At 37.4% G+C, this 21,493-nt stretch overlaps 2 protein-coding genes across 5 annotated transcripts in view; one reads left to right on the plus strand and one right to left on the minus strand.

Moving 5' to 3' along the window:
* Rnft1 (ring finger protein, transmembrane 1) overlaps positions 1-10,853 on the plus strand; it is a 13,676-nt gene extending 2,823 nt beyond the window's left edge. For both annotated transcript variants that reach the window (XM_005393973.2, XM_013519162.1), the window contains exons 4-9: positions 1,349-1,449; positions 3,166-3,319; positions 3,966-4,124; positions 5,513-5,578; positions 9,038-9,139; positions 10,125-10,853. In XM_005393973.2, coding sequence (XP_005394030.1) covers positions 1,349-1,449; positions 3,166-3,319; positions 3,966-4,124; positions 5,513-5,578; positions 9,038-9,139; positions 10,125-10,259 — 717 coding nt within the window. In that variant the 3' untranslated portion in view covers positions 10,260-10,853. The remainder of the gene's footprint in view (positions 1-1,348; positions 1,450-3,165; positions 3,320-3,965; positions 4,125-5,512; positions 5,579-9,037; positions 9,140-10,124) is intronic.
* A 2,093-nt stretch (positions 10,854-12,946) lies between these two features.
* The window catches only part of Rps6kb1 (ribosomal protein S6 kinase, 70kDa, polypeptide 1), a 44,526-nt gene continuing 35,979 nt past the window's right edge, over positions 12,947-21,493 (minus strand). For 2 of the 3 annotated variants that reach the window (XM_005393979.2, XM_005393978.2), the window contains 3 exons: positions 19,382-19,489; positions 18,096-18,208; positions 12,947-16,955 (listed from right to left, as the gene is read on the minus strand). In XM_005393979.2, coding sequence (XP_005394036.1) covers positions 16,718-16,955; positions 18,096-18,208; positions 19,382-19,489 — 459 coding nt within the window. In that variant the 3' untranslated portion in view covers positions 12,947-16,717. Of the gene's footprint in view, positions 16,974-18,095; positions 18,209-19,381; positions 19,490-21,493 lie in introns of all 3 variants that reach the window. The other variant, XM_013519164.1, reaches the window with a different exon arrangement.

Below are 21,493 nucleotides of genomic sequence, written 5' to 3' on the forward strand. Positions count from 1 at the left end.
AAAAAAAAAAAAAAAAAAAAAAGAAAATTAAGCTCAAGGAGTTTTTATATGACATATGAGTGCTAGTCACAAACCACTGGGAAAACTAGAGAAAGTTACAAAGTTTTACCTTGAGGCTGCTTTAAAGGAAAGGACTAAATCTTTCATGCATTCTGACCTAGAAATTTATAGTAGAACCTATCAGAATAAAACAATTTAATTCATGGTTTAAAACTAGTAGAGGTTGATTATCTGAAATGCTTGCTACCAGAAGTGTTACAGAATTTGTAAGATTTTGATGATTTGGATATACATAATGAGATATCCTGGGGATGGGATCTAACTCTAAACACAGAATTCGTGTATATTTTTTATAAACCTCATACACATAGCCCAAAAGTATTTTTATACATGTTTTTAGTGTGCCTGTGTTTTGTGGGTTTTTTTGTCTTTTTGAGACAGGGTCTCGCTATGCAGTTCAGGCTGGCCTTGAGCTCACTTTGTAGCCCAGGCTGGCCTCAAACTTGCAACAATCCTCCTGCCTCAGCCTCCCGAGTGCTGGGATTACAGGTGTGTGCCACCTGCCCGGCAGGTGCCTGTGTTTTGAATCTACGTGAGGTCAAGTGTTGAATTTTCTACTTGAGGCTTCAGGTCAGTGCTCAAATAATTTTAGATTTGGAAGCATTTGAGATTTCTAGTTTTTATATTAGGTTGTTCCACTAGTAAAACGTCTAATTAAGTTAGTAATTGAAACTTTCAGAGCAAGTACAGCAGCACACACCTGTAATCCCAGGTATGGGAGGCCAAGGCAAGAGGATCACAAGTTTGAAAACAGCCTGGGCAACTTAATGAGACCCTGTCTCAAAATAAAAAAGGGCTGGGGCAGTAGCTCAGTGGTAAAGCAACTGCCAAGTATGTGGAATGCCCTGTGTTCATTACCACACACACACACACACACACACACACACACACACACACAAATCATTAAACACTTATAAACAGACTAAATACAATTCTTGAAATTCTGGTTTTGTGGGAGAAGTACAAAAAAGAGAGCTGAAAGGTAAAGGCTGCTTTGGGTGGGTCCTTTATGTTAGCTTGTACATTTGGCTTTAAAAACACAGTTAATATTTTACTTAACAACCAAGAAATTTGTATTTGTATAATTTGTTTAAATATAAGAGCTGTAGTAGGTTCACTGAAGATGAAAGAATAACTGGTGATGATGTACAGTTTAACAGATATTCTATTTTATTAAGATTAATCTAGAAAAACATTTTAAATAAATCAAACTGAATTAAAAGTTTGATCATGTTTGAAATGCTGGCATAATTCAGAGTAACGGATTATAAAATTGTTTATTTTTCAGGAAAGGTCCTCAAAGATTCAGTGTGCTTGGTTGCTGGTATTCTTAGCAGGATCTTCTGTACTTTTATACTATACGTTTCATTCTCAGTCACTTTATTACAGGTAAATTACAGTTCCAAGTACACATTTTTTATGTAATCGTATTCCATAGCACTTTGCATATATTTTATAGCATATAATACGTACTGTATTATAGTTCAGTGTTCACCTGTCTCTTCATGACTGAGAGCTGTAAGAGACTCAGACTTGCATCAGTGCCTCTGCACACACCAAGTGCTCAATAAATAATGATTTGATTACTGAGATTTTGTTTAATCATTGTTTAAGTACCAGTAAGGGATTATTTTTAGTCTTTTTGTTTCTAGACATAAGAAGGCTCATTAAAAGAGTAGGTGGTAAATTTCGGGGTCAGGAGTGGTTCTATCCTGAATTTTCAGTTTTAATCAGGTAATAAATCCTTATTTCAGAGGACTTGGGGATACAAATCTAGGATAGAATTTACAGGCAGAGCCAGTAGACTCAGGTTGGATTGGGTAGATGGGTAAGAAAAGCAAGAATGATCTCTGAATCTGGGCTTGGTGGCATACACCTGTAATCCCAGTACTCCGGAAGGCTAAGGCAGGAGGATTGCAAGTTTGAGCTCAACCTTGGCAACGTAGTGAGACCCTGTCTCAAAACAATGAAAGAAAAAAAAAAAAAAAGGCTGGATGTAGCTCTGTGAAGACCCTGGGTTTAATTCCCAGTACCAAAACAAAACAAAAACACCCAACTTTTGAGTATACACTCCAACCAACTAATATTTTATTGGGTTGGGGGAGGAACTGGCTTTGAAATCAGTTTTGTTTTGAGTAGGTTCAGTATTGAGGCCAAGGAGAATTCTTAAAAAAGTGGTCCTAGGTGTCATGAGCCCAGGGTAGGCATTAGGGCTATAAACTGATAGATGGTTGATACTTAAAAGCCACAGGACTAGACAGACTGACTAACTAGGGAAAGTAGAGGAGGATTCAGTCCTAGATATGACCACAGTTACAGGAGGAACAGCAGAGGCAACAAAAAAGAAAGCAGTGACATGAGGACAGCTACGAGGGAATGATGTTAAAAATCTAGAAAGTGATTTGGGGGTGTAGTTCAGCGTTAGAGCGCCTGCCTGCCCGCCCAGCAGGTGCTAGGTCCTAGGTTTGATCCCTAGCACTACCAAAAGAAAAAAAAAACAGTCTGTAGTAATTCAGGATGGTAGAAAAAGAGAAGTGACCTTCACATTTAGCAGTACACAGGAGTGTAGTGATTGTGACAAAATTCAGTGGAAAGAAGGGATGGAATTCTGACGGGAGTTGGTTAAGCAGAGAATGGCAGATGTCTAGTACAGTACTAGGTTTTTAGTTTACAGGTCAGGAAGGTGTTAACCATGATAAAGTAGGAAGACTTCTGCTACCCCACCTCCTCATACTTAGGATGACTAAATTCTGGGCCTTGTGCATGCCAGGCAAGCAGCTCCAATGCTAGGTACATCCCGAGCTCCTGGACTTCTTTTTCTTTACTCTATGAAAGGAAGAATTTGAAATGCAGATGTTTAAAAAGTCCTGTTAAGTGTTAGAGCATTTCATCTGGCATGCATGAGTTGGATCTCTAGCAGGGCACAGGAAAGAAGCCCCTTTAAGAGGAGCAAAATGATGCTGTTTATCAGAACTTTGCCATTATTTTGCCAAATTCATATATTTTACATATGAAAGTAAAATATTTGTAGCAAATTTAAAATCCTTATTGATACTTTACCTTTGTAAATTGCTCTGGTAAATTTTGATGTTTTTATCTTGATAGCTTAATTTTCTTGAATCCTACATTGGATCATTTGAGCTTCTGGGAAGTACTTTGGATTGTTGGAATTACAGACTTCATTCTGAAATTCCTCTTCATGGGCTTAAAATGCCTTATTTTATTGGTGCCTTCTTTCATCATGCCTTTTAAATCAAAGGTAAGAAACTAATTTAATGCTATATTGGGAAGATGTTAACAAACCACATTAGTGCTACTTAATCTTTGTTTCAATGCATTTTGTATAGTTTTTCAGTCTGCTAAATAACATAATTTTAATTTTTTTTTTTTTTTTTTGGTACTGGGAATCCAACTGAGGACCTTGTGCTTGCCAGGCAGGTGTTGTGCCGCTGATCTGTATCCCTGGTGCTTTAATTACTTTCATATCCAGCCTGGCAACAATTTGCTTAATGACTTAAACTAAAATATTGTGTTATTTGGATAAAATCAGAATTATATTTGCTTCAGAATGATAAAAAAAAAAATCAGTCCCCATATAGTGAGAAAATACTAGATTCATACTTTTCCAGGGCATTAGCAGTTGATAGTGGCTTCTCTGATACTTAGTAAAAACTTTAAATTTTCATAATCAGCAAAAACGTTTAATTTTCACTGTTATTCTGTAGAAATAACTTGAAACCATACAGTGACTGTAATATGTGAGAACTAGGATGAAACTGTCAGTCCTAATTGTTACCTGTATTACTGTAGCATATACTCTTGATGTTCTCAGTCTAATATTATTTGTGTTATGCACTTAAGTAGCTTGGGTAGCTCTATTTGTTTTCTTTTTCCTTTCTTTTTAGGGTTACTGGTATATGCTTTTAGAAGAATTATGTCAGTATTACCGAACTTTTGTTCCCATACCAGTTTGGTTTCGTTACCTTATAAGCTACGGGGAATTCGGTAATGTAACTAGGTGGAGTCTTGGGATATTGCTGGCTTTACTCTACCTCATACTAAAAGTAAGTGACATTATAAATCTTGTCGTTGTGTAATGATCATGTAATGATTATTGATTTTACATACAACTACTACTACTGCTTCTCCTAACAGTCTCCCTATCCCTTTTTGTTGTCCTGGGGATTGAACTTAGGGCCTTGAAGATGCTACGGAAGTGCTCTATCATGCACAGCCCTTTTTATTTTGAGGCAAGTTCTCACTAAATTGCCCAAGCCAACCTTAAATTTGTAATCCTGCCTCAGCCTCCCGTGTAGCTGGATTACAGGTATGCACCACCATGCCTGGCTCCTTAACTGATCTAAAGTTTATTTTCAGTTTGAAATAATAGCATGTTCTACATCTATTTTAGTATGGAGACCTGGGTATGGCGACATGTGCCTATAATCTGAGCTATTTCATAGGCTGAGGTAAGAGGATTGTGAGCTCAAGGCCATCTTAGTCAACAAAGCAAGACACTGTCTTCAGAGAGATCCGGGTGTGGCACATGCCTGCAATCCCAGCACTCTGGGGGCTGAGGTAGGAGGATCACACATTTGGCCACAGCCTGAGCAACTTAGTAAGACTCTATCAAAATCAAAAAGGAAGGGGCTGGGGATATAGCTCAGTGGCATAAGCACCTGCTTGGCAAGTGCAAGGTCGTGAATTCAATCCCCGGTACCGCAAAAAAACAAAAAACAAAAAAATACGTTCTTTCAAACTGAACTATTCATTAAGTTCATTTAGTTCATTTCATCTCATTTGCTGGGCGTGGTGGCGCATGCCTGTAATCCCAGCACTCGGGAAGCTGAGGCAGGAGGATTGTTGCGAGTTCAAGACCAGCCTGGGCTACAAAGTGAGCTCAAGGCCAGCCTGAACTGCATAAGGAGACCCTGTCTCAAAAAAGACCAAAAAAAAAAATAAATAAATCAAAAAGGGCTGAGGATATAGCTTTGTGCAGTAGCCCTGAGTTCAGTTCTCAATATCCAGCCCCCAGAATACAGATGTTGTGGTTCTCAGTTTTTATTGGGAATATCCACATAGTATGGATTATCTAAGGGGGACGGAATAATTAAGTGAAATAGAACATAACCATCCTCCCATCCTCTACTGTAATATTTGTCATACACATGATTCTCAAGCAAGTGAATTAGATAAAGTTGCTTTGTCTTTGAATGGGTTTGTCTTGATCAAATTGTTAATGCTAGGTTAAACTGGTTATGAGTTGGCTCAAATCTGGAAATTCAATATTCCATAACTAGACTTGAAATATATTTAGAATAAAATGATTAGGTATGATATGCAATAAGCATTAAGGTAATATGAGAATCTCACGTTATAAAACTTCATCTTTGATCTTTGGGTTTAGCAGATAGGGTTCTTAGGACTAATTATCTGTTATTTCCTCTTTCAGCTTTTGGACTTTTTTGGACATTTGAGAACTTTCAGACAGGTTTTACGTATATTTTTTACACGACCAGTAAGTATTTATCAGTTGAAGAAAAAAATACTTTTTACCTTTCTGTATAATAAAACTTTCTAGTTTAGCAGTTTTAGACATATGGATTCCATGAGATGAACTTTTTGAGATTATTTTCTGTTACTTTGGCCCTTGTGGCTACACTGATTTAGGAGTTTTAGTTGTGTGATCAGTTTTTTAAACTGCACATTAATCCTACCCACTAATTAGTGCTTTATGTGTCTTTTTTGTTTGTTTGTTTTTGAGACAGGGTCTCGCTATGCAGTTCAGGCTGGCCTTGAACTCACTTTGTAGCCCAGGCTGGTCTCAAACTTGGAACTATCCTCCTCTCAGCCTCTTTTGAGTGCAAGGATTACAGGTGTGCGCCACCATGCCCGGCTTACAGTGCTTTATGTATTAGAATGTTTTTATCATTTGACATTTTAAAGGATTTCTCACAAGCACTTTATTTTTTCATGAACTTTTATTCCTTTTCCTTTTTTAATCCACAAAAAAATGGTAGGTTTGTGTATTTTCATTAACTCTAACTTCTAAGAAAATGCTTCTACTGTAATTTTTTGTGTTTTTGAGGAAAGCTCATCACCAAAAAGCATGTCCCTTGCAGCTTTCTTACTTGAAGAAATTTCCCCATTACTCAATTCTGTATGCACAAATCAGTCCACGGCATGGATTTTAATAATTGAAACCCCAGTATTGATTATAAACTTCATTATTATGTGATTCTGTTAATGTTGCTTACACATTGCAAAAAAAGGATATCATAGAAAAGGCTGATTTACTCTTTAGTAGCCTCAAAGGTTCCCACTATCTAGAAGTGATCACAGATTTCAGTGCTTAAACTTCAGCTTTGCAATCCATTAAGTCCCTAAACAATTCTTTGCTTCAGGCTTCAGGGGACTTACAAGAATGCCGACCTAATAAGGCACTGTTAAAAAAGGAGTATCTACAAGTGCTCCAGACTGACCAGCCAGGGCACTTTTGTTTGTCTCTGTCGAATCTGCCTCTCTCCCTCCCTTTACTGTAGTAGTAGGGATTGAATCTAGAGCCTTCACACTGAGCTTCATCACATGCCCTTTTTTAACATTCTTTTATTTTGAGGTAGGGTCTTGCTAAGTTGCTAAATTATCCAGGCTTGGCTCAAACTTTATGATCCTCCTGCCTCGGCCTCCTAGAGTGCTAGGATTACAGGCATGCATGACCATATCTGACTCAGGACACCTGTTCTTTAAGAAACAAGTTTTGCTAAACCTTAATACATATTCTTTGTTTGGAGAGGATACAATAAAATCTAAGGCATTTAGCCTTACAGTATTAATTCAGTAGATCATCATATAACCATCACACATTTTACTATAATTTATCTATTAATATTTATGCTGTAATACCCTGAAGAAAATACTCTGTGGGCTGGGCTCAATGGTAGATTACGCAACACCATGAAAAAAAAAAAAAAAAGAAAAACTCGCAGCAACAAAGTACTCAGGCTGGGCACACAGCTCAGCAGCACAGTGCTGAGGTCCTGACTTTGGTTCCCAGTGCCAAAAAAAAAACCCAAAACACCAAAGTACTGTGTAGGTGTCGGTCATTGACACTTTCATTCTCTAGTCTTACTGAGGTATCCCAAACATATATTCATGTTCTTTAACTTCACCAGGGGAATGGCTGTCACCAAGGTGAGTCTTCATCTGAAGGGTGAAATGCCAGACAAGTGACGCCTTAAAAGCTGTCAGCATAGGTATCCGCAGTGGACTCTGCTAAATGATACTTTCCTGAAGAGAAGCAGCACCAACATCGTCTAACAAAATCCTGACCTAATTCTGAAACTTTTGGTTTTTTTGCTCCTCGTAATCAAACTCAGGACCTTGTGCTTGCCAGGCAGGTGCTGTGCCTCCAAGCTACATCCTCGGTCCTAATTCTAAAACTTGTATCTCCAAAAAAATTAATTTTTAATATTGGGTGTGTGTGTTGAGATAGCATCTGGCTTTGAACTCTCAGTAATCATCTGCCTCAGCCTCTCTCAAGCACTGGGATTACAGGTGCATGCCACCATACCTGGCTCATTTTTAATATTTTTATCCCTTGAGGTTTTGTTATCCCTACACATTTAGTACAAGAATCTTAGATCATAGCTTCATATATGTTACGGTAAGTCATATTTTACCTGTTCCCATGACTGTCTTTTCTCCATCATTTATACAGAAACTTGATCTCAATTGTAACATTTTGATTCTTCCAAATTTCCCTGAATGTTTTTAACTGTCACATCTAGACTAAGTCTTGCTGAATTTGGTGAGAAAAGATCAGAAACTCTTTCGTACATCAGAATAAAGTAAAACTCACAAAACTGCATTATTAGTGGGGTGTGGTGGCACATGCATGTAGTCCCAGCACTTGGGAGACTGAGGCAGGAGGATCTCCGTGAGTTCTAGGCTAGCCTGGGCTACATAGTCAACTCAAGGACAGCCTGAGCTGCATAGCGCAACCCTGTCTCAAAAAAACAAAAAAAAATCTTTTAGATTGCATTCTTGTTTATTTAACTTCAACAGCAGTTACCCTACTTCAGTGACAGAGTTAGTTTCTTTGTAAATGTTGCTTTATTAGTCTTTCATTGTATGAAATGTTTTTGTTTTTGTTACAACCAGAGGTAATTAAAATTTTTTTTGCTTAGTATCAGACTGTTCACTGGTTCTGAAACCTCCATACCAAATTCACCTTGGAGACCTTTCAGAAACTAGATTCCTAGGCCGGGTGTGGTGGTTGGTGCACACCTGTAACCTCAGCGCTTCTGAGGCTGAGGCAGAAGGATTGCTGCAAGTTCAAGGCCAGCCTGAACCACATAGTAAAACCCTGTCTCAGAAAGACAGGGGAAAAAAAGGATGGCTGGATCCCTGAGTCATACCCTAAAATGTCTGAGCCTACCGAATGAATGTCCAGCGTGGAACACAGACGTGTTTCTTTTTGTTGTTATACCCTGTGCTTGGGATTGAACCTAGAGGCGTCACACGTTAGGCACGAGTTCTACCATCTAAAGTAAGCTTTGCACATGACTACCATTTAACTAGTCATACTCTGGACTGACTTTATAAATTACTGGCACAGGTAATAAGTGGGCTTAGTTTGGCAATCTTGGATAATAGCATACATGGATATGGGTTTTATAATACTTACATTTCACATTGCTTAGTCTTTTAAGCCATATGTGTTGCATTTGAGGTGCTGCTATCATTTGGGAGTAAGTCCTCCAGTGGAAGTAAGTCCTCCACAGTCCTATTATGTAGTATTTAATGATTTTTGCCTTGAGGTAGTCAAAGTGTGGGTCTGCATATGTGGTTCCTCTATAAAGTTTGCATCCTAAGAGAAAGTTTTGAAATGTTGGGTTCCAGGGAGATTTGAGAAGTATAAAGTGTGTATCTGAGAAACAGGAAAGAAATTTATAGAATGAACGTAACATGTTCACAGAGTTATGGAGTAGCTGCCAGCAAGAGACAGTGTTCAGATGTGGATGATATTTGTTCAATATGTCAAGCTGAATTTCAGAAGCCAATTCTTCTCATCTGCCAGGTAATTATATTTTTAAGCAAATGGAATGCAGTACTTTACTGTGATTTAAGTCACAATTATGTTTGCTGTACGGCAAAAAAGTTACAATTAGGTGTTTGGTTGATTGACTAAATCCTGTCCCTTATATTCTGAGATTTTTATGCGGAAGAGTATTTTTCAATTAATTTTATTGGTACATTTTAGATATATATAGTGATCATATTCATCATAGCAGAGGAGTATGTTAAGGGAAAAATAATACAGCTGGCAGATAGGGTACCAACGTGGCTGGAAAACATGCTTTTTAAAATAATTGGATGAGTGGCTGGGGATTTAGCTCAGCAGCACAGTGCATGCCTGGCAAGTACGAGGTTGTGAGTTCGATTCCCGGTATGGGGGGGGCGGGACTAAAAATAATTGGATGCTAGTATTATAGGACAGTTCACATACCTGGTTCTGGAATATGTAAGGCTCTTTATGGCTGTTACTGCCTCAAAACCTTTATTAAAAATGGGTAAACAGATAGTAAAGTCAAAAAAATACTAGTGTCTCTATGACTAAAACCAGTCTTACTGGGCATGGTGGCACACACCTGTAATCCCAGTGCTTGGGAGGTCAAGGATCGTTGCAAGTTCAAGACCAGCCTGGGCTACAAAGTAACCTTAAGGTCAGCCTGAACTACATAGCAAGACCCTGTCTCAGAAAGACAAAAAAAAACCAAAAACAAACAAAACCACGTCTTTTTGAAAATTTTATTACTACTTTTTCATAGAACTTTTTCAAGGATTGGACCCAGGACCTTGGGCATGCTAGGCAAGCACTCTGTCAATGACCTACAACCTCAGCCCCCCTTTTTCAATGGATCATACTTCTCCATTTTCTCATTTGAAAAATGTAATGATTAGTGCTCTTCCAAATTCTTTTCAGCTCTAAAGAATATAATTCTGTATAATATGAATGTAAAATGTTTATCAAGCATAAAATCTAATTCTTAATTCTCTTACAGCACATATTTTGTGAAGAGTGCATTACCTTGTGGTTTAACAGAGAGAAAACATGTCCTCTGTGCAGAACTGTGATTTCAGACCGTGTAAACAAATGGAAAGATGGAGCCACTTCATTACACCTTCAAATATATTAAATGGTATAAATTATTAGGGCCACAAAACACTAATGTGGTTAGTGACTGTTGGTAAAGGTATTAGAATACATTTTCAGGGCTCGACAGAGGCTTCCAAGTCATTCTAGACTTTTACAAGTCTTACGTGTATAGTTCAGTTTATCAAAAGAGTAAATGAAAGAACCCTAGAAGTATATAATATTCAGCCTAATGATATGCAATTTATTACATCCTTATTTGACATGTAATTGCAGTGTTAAATTGTAAATGTGTTTTCTTATTACCAGAATGGCAATTAGAAACTAGTACTTTGAAAGGAATTCAGGTATTCTTTCCTGACACTGTTTTCAGAAAAAGAGTATTTTTCACCATATTTTAAGATATATAATCCAAAAGAATTTTCAACATTGACTTTTATAATTCCCACTCTAAAAAGTACTTAAAATTTTCATAAAATTTGTATTTTTGAATGAAAGTTCTAAATACTATATTTTACTTGTAGTAATCACTTTCTAAATGAAGATTGGTTTACTGAGGATGATATATTTTAATATTGCATTCTCTATAGTATGATTAGTAATCAGTGAGAATAAATGATTTAATTCATTTGTTTGAGCCTTATACCTGCTTCCTGCCATCAGCATTAACATTCAGTCTTGCTTTTTTGTACAGCACCGTGGAGTATCTTGAATGTTAAACTAATTCATGTGGGGGCTGGGATATAGATTAATGGTAGAGCGCTTGCCTGCTATGTATGAGGTCCTGTGTTTAATCCCTACCACCAGCTTACAAGATCAACTCCATAAAACCTTTTAAAAGAATGCCTTTATAACTAACCTTTTCTAGAAGACTTTGAAATCTTAGGCTTGAGTCACCATGAATTGGGATATTAAAATGTGCAGGTCAGGGCTGAGGGTGTGGCTCAGTACCAGTGTTTGCCTAGCATGTGGTGGCCCTGGATTTTCATCCTCAGCGCGAAGTGGGGGAAAAGCTTGCACTCAGAGAATCATAAGCTTTTGGGATAATGTGGTTTGTTTGCCTGTAGGTAATTTGTACAGACTGGTGCAGAGAGGAATGAGGCATTTTCTCTTTCTCCTTGATCTAAAGAAGATTCTCAAATCTAGAATGCAAGGTTTTTTTTTGGTTTTTTTTTTTTTTTTTTTTTTTGGATACAGGGTCTCACTGTGTAGTTAAGGCTGGCCTCAAACTCCTGGTGATCCTCCTGCCTCAGCCACCTGAGGGCTGGGATTATAGGCATGCACCATCATGCCCAGCTAGAATAGAAGTCCAAAGGTCTGCTACTGGTCATTTCTAACTTGAGAGTACAGTGGTTCTGCCAATTTCTTTATTACCGTATTACCATGTATCAATTTGTGTGCGAGTAAAAGATAGTATAAAGGAGAAGTTAGAAGGAAGGGGCAGAAGACACATTTGCAATATTCAGAAGACTAAGGCTAAGCCAGCACATGAGTTAATAAGAAAGTGACCACCTGGGTACAGGTGAAGTCACTTCCATGCCTGTATAGCTACCCAAATTGACAAAGGAACCGTGGGAAGTCTGTAGCTCTTTCGCCAGGTAAATACTACCAGGTTGTAAGTACTATTTCTATTCATCCATCACAATAGAGTTTACTCTGTTGCCTACTTTGAGAATCACTGCAAATATTTAAACAAGTTTACTTGGTCTTAAATCACTTTCCTGGTTTGGTGAAACTTACTTGTATTATTTAGATATGTAGCAAGTTAGGCATGGTGGCACAGCCTGTAATCCCAGCACTCGGGAGGCTGAGGTAGGAAGACAGTTGAGAGTTCGAGGCCAGCCTGGGCTACAAAGTGAGCTCAAGGCCAGCCTGAACTGAGACCCTGTCTCAAAAAAACAAAAAACCAAAAAAAGGTATGTAGCAGAAGATAGGTGAGAAAAGCAATTTGGGATTAAAATTTAGCTGTGAAAGATAGCTGAAATGGTTTCTTGCTCTGAATGCAAGAGTAGCATTCAGCCCTATTACAATACCTGCTTCCCGCACCTACTTCTCTTAATGGATATTCAGACAGCTTTGTTTCTCAGTATGACTAAATGACAGTAGGTGGTGGATGATGGGGATTTTGGGCAAGCAAAGAATTGAAAATGGGGAAACATATAATAGAGCTATGCCATCCATTCACAGTGGTGATGAACTAGAAGCATTTCTGTACTTCTGTTTTCTAGTCCTTCACCTCAGACAGAAGGGAATATAGTTCTTAAACCCAATTCTGTGAATTCAGATCATGTCCTCGAAAATATTATTGTATCAGCATTAACAGATGCTACCATGTATTATGGAAGAGTAATGTAAGTAAGCGAGAGAGATTGTCTTTGCCAAATGTGATATAGGTAAGTGGTTTATACAAAATGCCCATCTTACAGTAGACAAGAGACAACAGTTAAAGGAGGTTTTTGCACTATTACTTTATGCATATATTTCAAATGTAGTTGAGAAGTGTGGCTCAGTAAGTTGACTTAGTGAAAGGAAGTATTCCTAGTGTCTTTATGAGACACTAACTTCAATACAGGGTGTCATATGAACTTCTTTAAAAAGCAAACAGTTGAAATCTATTTGACATAACTTGAAGATCAAAGATATATAACATCTGATATATAAAATCAGTACCAAAACTTGTTATATACCTAAGTAGCTTCATTTTCTCAGCAGAAATTTTTACAAATGTCATTCCTTACAAACATAGTTTATTAAATCTGAGAACTTGAACACATCAGACATGTTAATAATATTGTACACCTGATATACACTGTTTTTTCTTCCTCCCTTAAGATAATAAAAAAATCACTTCTATTTCTGTTCATTCAAATTTGCATTTAATTTCTATTTACATTCATTCGATCTGAAATCAAATATTTCAATACAGTAAACTAAATACAAGATGAAAAGCAGAAAAAATGTTACCCTCATAGCACTCCTAATAAGGCAGCTGAAGAATTTATTTAATAGATGCAAAGCCAACTTGGGATAGTAAAAACACAATAGTTTAAAGAGCAAACACAAACAGAGATGAACCCATCTTTGAGATGTTACTCCAAATAATCCACTGAGATAAAATACTTGTGCTGTAGTGCTAAGAATCACACAAGAAAAATACTGTATTAATCAGCAATAGACCACTCGTGTGAGAAATACTTTTCTATGTTAAGATCTGTCCAGCTTGCTAGTGTCTACTCCTACGAAAAAGGCAGATGTTTGGACAATGATTTTTTTTTTTTATTTCAGAGATGAACCATTTTCAAAGCCTCAAAATCCATTTTTCATAAATTCAACATTTCTCTTGGGAATAATGTTAGATCTAGCCCTTGTAAGCTAGGAATCGTATGACTAACAGAATATTCAAAAAATGTAGGTCCTATATTAAATATGAAATCCAATGCTCAGAATGTTAGGACTAAGATGCATCTTGTTTATAATCACATTATCGGAAAAAATGTTGAATTTATGGCATTTCATACATGCATCTTCCCCCTACCTCACATTATCTTCTACCTCAAAAAAAGGCATGGAAAACTCTTTGAAGGATTCAAATTAGTTAAGACCATAAAAGAGAAAAGGAAGTAACAATTTTCCTAAAAACCCAGTTCAAGTTCAATAATTAATACTTTACATTGTTAATCACAGCTGGTTTATAAATCCCAGTTTAGTTATTCGGTAATGCTACAAACCTTTATAAAAGCAAATTAGTAAACTTCAGTTCAGTGATTACATTTTAATTAAAAAACAGCATGTATAAAATAAAAAAATATCCTGTAATAGCTGATTTTTAAAGAAAATAAGTGATGAAAGAAAAGCACTTAATCTTTTTTATACACTTACCTGGTATAATCATAAAGAACCTTCTTAGAAACTCAAGACTAGTAATATTGACATCTATTTTAAACTATGCTTGGATTTTTACAAATAAATAGAGGGTAAGCCATATTGCATAGGTATGTGCTTTCTGTCTGTGACACTAAAGTGACACTTGACATTTTCACAGTCATAGTAGGGATACTGTCATTTATGAAACAATTTCTCAATAAACCTGCCACAGCATGGGAAATTAATTTCACTTGATAAATGTTAACTTAGAAAAACTAAGTATTTGTGTGGGTGGTGGGTGTGCAATTAGTGCTTTTACGCAGAAAAAGTTGCAATGTTTGCCACTATTACTGGCAGTACTGATGAAGACAGTCTAACTAGGGGGTGGTAATAGCCGTCACAGTGCACGTGTTACTAGTGAATAGGACTGAGGAGGATTATTTTGGTGTAAAAGTTTCACTGGAATTTGGTCAGGCAGTCACCACTACAGTTAGTAAACACATTTGAAAACAAGTATCAGAGTAGAACAAGCCATTTACAGTCTGAAATAAAGCCTATATATAACTATAGCTTTTGGGTTTTTTTTCCAGACATCACAAATTGTCAGAAAACAAAGATCTGCATGTTAAGTACAGTTTCTGCCCTTAATCATGATTTAGCTTCTAATTTACTAGCTATAATTATAAAAGTCTCAGTAGGCTGCTGCAGTAAAAGAAAGGGTCCAGAAGCAGTGATTTTTTTTTTTTTAAAAAAGGTTTTCTGTCCAAACACAAACTTTTTATCAATTCTTTCATTTGTTTTTCTTTTTTAATTATTCATTTATTGCCACAATTGAAATGGTATATTTTCAGTCATATTTCATGGTTCTGGTTTTGCTTCTGCTATATGATTTCATTCTGTTTCACTTAAATTACAATTTAAATAAGCAAACTCTTGCTTTTTCTGACTGAATTCAACATGCATAAAGGATTTTATGGCTTGGATCCTATGGCTCAAAAAGGTTTGGAGAACATAGCAAGCAGCATCTATTTAAAAAAAAAATTAGGGTTGCAAACTATTACAAATTGACTGACATTCAGATTGAATACATTATGAAAGACAGAAAAGAAGTTATAAGAGTCAACTGTAACTGCATGATCTACTTATACCAGTATGCACTGAAATATATTTTTTATAAAGCTCTGCAGATTTTAAACCCTTTCATCAGCTAAAGTCATGGAAATGCTCTCTTTAAGGCAGGAAGTATTTAAGAAAGATAAAGTTACCTTTACTTTATTCTTTGTACCTGTAAATCACTTGTGTAGATTTTGTTACAATTTCAAAAGCAGTGACCTGTTAACATGTTTCCTAAATGAAGCCACTAAGTTTTCTTACTTGCTGTGGAAGACACTCATTAAAAGGCCATCAAGTATTTTTACAATCAAAAAATGTAGCCCCAGTATAGGAGAAAGAAATTAGACCTTTTTTCCATCTTAAAATTGTTAAGGAAAAAATATTAAGGAAGGTAGACAGCAAAAACAGTACCAAGTAAAACTAAAAACCTTACCAATTTGCTGTAGAGATTACACAGAGAGGACCACAGCAGTACTCTCTTTCCATGGAAATCTCCATCTCCCCTACTTTGCTGCCCTCATCCATTTTATCCTGACTCTTCCATCCTTCTTCAGCCACGGGCTGAACACATCTGGTGTCTTGAACCAAATACTGGTATAAGAACAGGTGGCAATTTTTTCCAGTGCAATGCAGGCCCAGGACAAGGATGAAATGTAGGACATACAATTTATACCCATTCCAAGGCTTCTATTTAAGCTTAGCACATAGCAGTACTGCAAGTAGAAATGATTAAATAGATTTTTTTTTTTTCCTAGTATTACAGACAGGTATTGCAGCTGGGTTACTGAAAATAAACCCCAGGTCCACCCCAAGCCCTCAAAGGAGCCACAGCTGTGGTTAACAATGATTCATTTGCATTTTATTTCATCAAGAGAAGAAACAGAAGCTGTCTGGCTTTCTTCACATCAACCAATAATTTCGCATTTTAAAGTTTGGGATGTTTTCCATAATGAGCTGAATCAAAAATCTATTTGAAAAATATATATTTATATAAAAAAAAGATTCAGGTTGTTTGCACGTAAAACATCAATTGATAAAGTTTCTTTTGTCTTTGATTCCATGTTCCTGGAAAAAAGTTTGACCAAGCTTGCATGCTAATTTGTCCTTAGTTGCAAGTGTTATAGGCAATTTCATACTTTGCCTAGTTGAAAGGATAACCCTTCTTCGACACAATTGGAATAGTGATTCAGAAGCAACATTCTATCCTTAATACTGTCAAGTTTCGAGCCATCACCATGAAAATCCTTGATAAGGTTGAGATGTTGCTAGGAATCAATTAACGTAGCTAAGAGTTCCACAATACTATTTCACTTAAGTTTTTTTTTTTTTTTTTTTTGCACCATTGATTGATTTTTAAAAATCCATGTTTATCTCTCCTTCGTCCAAAGTGTTCTAGGTAATGAAACTGACTCTTTTGAGACTATCATTTTGATTCTTCTTTTTTCATCTTGCAAGATGCTTGCACATCCCCTCCCATTTTTTTGTTTCCTTTTTTGCCTCAAATTCATTAAAAACACCGTTTTGTCATAGATTCATACGCAGGTGCTCTGGCCGTTTGGAGATCATGGGAAAAGCTTGTTTCTTGTATGGCCCAGAGTTCGGCTGCCGTATGGGAAGTGGTGCTGATGCTTCCCCACTCATGGTCACATCCATCTGCTCTATTCCACTGGTTTCCATTGGGAATTCCACAGGCGTCTGGGGATTTGCCGTGCTGGCTGAAGCACCTCTTCCCCAGAAATCCCCAGGAGAAAATTTGACTGGGCTTTAAGACAAGGAAGAGCTATCATTCATTTGTCTCAAGGATCAACTCAACAAAAAGTACTTCCCTTATACGTACAGGGAGAAAAGCCATGTATTTTTTAATGTGAACTTACTTTGGTGTGGACTGTCACAAAGACAAAAGGGTTGAGCCATCTCTCCCCTAGAATAATTGTTAGAGCGTCTTAACTGGTCTCTTTACATCTACACTCAACTCCTAAACTCCTAAATGACACATATTTTTAAGTAATTTTATTCCTGCACTTAAAACAGGTTCCCATTACATTTAAAATAAGATACTTTTCCAAACTGTCATCTTTCGCCTCACTTCACCTCACTCCAGGAACACCAACGTTCCTTTCATTTTCAGGGAAAGCCCAAGTATTTCCCTCCCTAAGGGCTTCTGCTATTCTTCAGCCTGCAACATTTGTGAACTTCATATGTTTTTGCATAGCTACCCTTTATTCTCTCCTAGAAGGAAGTTGAAGCTCCCTTATTATCCTCTGCTTTCTACTGCCACTCCCCTCCTCCTATAATAGAGACTGCACCCAGGGTTTTACAACCACTGAGCTACATCCACAGTCTCTACCCTCCACTTTTTTTGCTTGAGACAGAATTTTAGCGAATTGTTCAGGCTGGCTTCAAACAATCTTCTGGCCTCTGCTTCCCAAGTGGGTGGGATATGGGCATATTTCAGCACACCAAGCTTTTTTCTTTTCAGTATAGCACTCAGCATTGTTTGTATTTACAATTTTTTGTGTGTAGTCATATCTTTATTGTGACTCCCTCCACTCAACTGTAGGCTTGATCAGGTCGGAGAATTTCTGCATTGTATGTACTATGCATATATAACCATGTAACATGTGGCATGTAGCACTGCCCTGGTGCACAATAAATTTAGAGTGAATGGGTAAAGAGAGCATTTGCCAGTGCAGCAGCTTACGTTTAGGCGGGAAGGTGAACTATGTAACTTACATTAGATTGGTCACAGACTAGTCCTTTGTAATACAATAAATATATATGCTCTGCTTACATTAACCAAAAAGAATATGACAGATCTTTGGCATAACTTAGCATGAATGTCTGACGCAGTTGTCCTCTAGATTTATTTAAAAAAAGATCAAGAATAAAAAGTCTAAAATACCTGACAGGTGTTCGTGGGCTGCCAATAAATCTTCGTGGTGATCGGATTTTTGGTTCAAAGGAAAACTTCTCTTTCACACTTTCAAGTACAGATGGAGCCACATATGTAAAACCCTGAAAGACAGCCATTAACAGTGGACTACAGAATGGCATTTTGTTATATACATCAAGAAATTACATATTCAATAACTGATACACTGTTCGATTCCCAGTACCAAAAAAAAAAAAAAAAATTAACTGATACACCAACATGATGCAGACCTATAATCATCAAGTGCTGGGCTAGGGGTGTGGCTCAGTGGTACATAGTGCATGCTAGCATGTGTGAGGCCATGGGTAAGATCCACAGCACCACAAAAAATATAAATAAAACCAAGTGAAATTACCAATATGTAATTTCTCCCATCTCCTCCAATATCATTCACACCTGTAAACCATGCTGCAGCCTTGGGGTGGGGGCAGGATTGAAAACTAGTCCCTCAAGCATGCCGGGCACATACAGCACTCCTGAGCCATAGCCCTATCCCAACATCCAGCCATTTCTTAAGGCATAGACATCAAGAAAACTATTCTAGCTGGGCGTGGTGGCACACGCCTGTAATCCCAGCACTCGGGAGGCTGAGGCAGGGGGATCGTTGGAGTTTGAGACCAGCCTGGGCTACAAAGTGAGGTCAAGGCCAGCCTGAACTGCCTATCGAGACCCTGTCTCAAAAAGACATAAAAAAGAGAAAACTATTCTATTTAGTCACATTACCCAAGAAACAAAATCCATCCTGTTAAGAGGAGGAAAAAAAAGGTAGCTGGGCAAGGTAACACCTGCAATCCCAGCACCCTAGGAGGATCTGGAATTCAGGGACAGCCTGGGCAAAATAGTCCCTGTCTTAAAAAAAAAAAGCAAAAGAAAAAGAAAAATGTTAAATAACAAGAGAAATGCAAAGAAAATTATTTTTTATAGCTATGTGCATGTAATAAGCAACTGAGATTATCACCTCCAATATAGTTATTCATAATTAGGCTACATTAAAACTGGAATTCTCTCAGCATGTGTGACATTTCTGATTTGGGGCCAATGATTACACAGAATTTGGTTACTTTTTTGAACAAGTGTCAGTGTTACAAAAACCCTCCATGGAATGTTAGATTTTAAAAAACTTATTTTTTAGGTGCCAGTGAGTCTTAAAGTGATAGCTTAAAAACAAGTTAGCCAGATTATCTCTATGAACTTAAAAGGAAATTTTTTTTAACTGAAGAGATCATTCTCATTATTCTCATAATTATTTCACTTACCAGAAAGACCTGGTTGGCACTTTCACTGAGAGTTGAGTCATCTGGGCTGTCAACAGGTGTCTGACGTGTAAACTTTGAATCAAACTGACTCACATCCTCTTCAGATTGCTTTGTAAAACAATTATTAGAAAATGACAGTCTATATTACAAATATCAATCATGTGTTACAAGCCCTCAAGTTCTAGGTAGTGTAATACCAGAACAGTCTTAGCAGGCACAGACCAAAGAAAAAACACAGGTGGAAAGTTTCAACAGTCAAATTACATCTTCAAATTTTAAGCATTATTTGTTTTTATTTTTTTTGGTTTTTCTCCGGTACCGGGAACCGAACTCACGACCTTGCACTTGCCAGGCAGGCGCTTTGCCGCTGAGCTAAATCCCCAGCCCCAATTTTAAGCATTAAAATACAGATAGTATACAGTTATCACTGCTACTGAAAATCTGAACATCAAGCTGGGTGTGGTGGCACATAACCTGTAATCCCAGCACTCTGGGAGCTAAGGCACGAAGTTCTTGAGTTCAAACCCAGACTAGACAACTTAGCAAGGTCCTGTCTCAAAATTAACAATACAAAAAAGGCTGGGGACACAGCTCAGTGCCAGAGCACTGGGTTCAATCTCCAATACCAGGAGAAAGTCTGAATATCAATTTTCCCTTTTCATAAATCTTCACTGTGCCTAGTCCACTGGCTAAATCCCTGATTAGAGAGAATATGCTCAGTTGGTCACTACAGGTTAGTAATAAATCTGAAAAGCCATTGAAGATTTAAATCACAGTTATAAAATGCTTCAGTTTGGGGCTGGAGATGTAGCTCAGTGGTAGAGCGCCAGCCTACCATGTGCAAGGCCCTGGGTTCAATCCCCAACACCACAAAAACACCACAAAAGAAACAAAAAAGATGTTCTAGTTCAAGTTTCTTTTCACAGTTTATTTTGCTCCTTTATATTTCTCAAGAAACAAAAATTGTTAGTAGTCTACTGTGTATGAAAATACTGTATTTCCCAGAGTAGCAATTAAGTTCAAAAGAAAAGATTTCTTTTTTTTTTTTTTTTTTTGGACAGTGTCTCAAGTTGGCCTTGAACTCCTTTATGTAACCCAGACTGGCCTCCAACTCATAGAGATCCTCCTGCCTCAGCTTCTTGATTACAGGCATGTGCCACCATGCCCAGCTTTCAGATTTATTTCTTTAATCCCCCTCTCTTTCCACATATATCCAGTTAAGACTCTTGCACCAAATACAATATGGGGAATAAATATAAATGAAAAAAAACTGATTTAATAATAAAAGATTACCACACTGACTTCATGAAATACACTATATTTCTGAATAAAAACTTCCAGGACACAGTAACAATGATGAACCCACTAACACTGAGCACTCTTAGGGCTAAGACTGTGATCTCTAAATTTTACTTCCCACTTGAAGGAAGCAGCATTCCTTAGAAAAATGACTGATTCCAGGTGTGGGAGCAGAAAATGTACAAAATAAGTACAAAACATCAGTTTCTGCCAGACGTGGTGTGCAGGCCTGTAATCCCAGCACTCAGAAAGCTGAACCAGGAAGATTGCCCGTAAGTTAAAGGCCAGCCTAGGCTACGGGGTGAATTTAAGGCCAGTCTGAATGACACAGTGAGACCCTATCTCAAAACAAAACAGAACAAAACAAAACAAAAAAAACCACATCCACTTCGGTTTCCTTGCTTTGTTCTCTGGTGCAACGTCAGTGTGGTCATGGCAAAAGGACTCAGGCATTCAGTGTTCTAAGATGGGAAACACGGAGCATCAGTAAAAATGACATGTTTCAATGGAGTGAAACACAAACATGTTAAAATGCATCAATTCATGATGATACAGAGAAATCACAAAATTCACTGGTCTGGGCTGGGGATTTAGCTCAGCAGCACAGCGCCTGCCTGGCAAGTGCAAGGTTGTGAGTTTGATTCCCAGTACTGGAAAAAAAACAAAAACAACAACAACAACAAAAAATAACTGAGGTGTGCAATGCTCAGATGAGGAGAAGCATTTTGACTAGAAAACTTGCAAACATTGTAAATAAAAATGAAGAGCATTAGAATAATTGAGGAATTCCTTGTTTTCCTAACAAATATTACA

This window comes from Chinchilla lanigera, unplaced genomic scaffold (genome assembly GCF_000276665.1).
Source record: "Chinchilla lanigera isolate Chin_1 unplaced genomic scaffold, ChiLan1.0 scaffold00050, whole genome shotgun sequence".
Taxonomy (NCBI): Eukaryota; Metazoa; Chordata; class Mammalia; order Rodentia; family Chinchillidae; genus Chinchilla; species Chinchilla lanigera.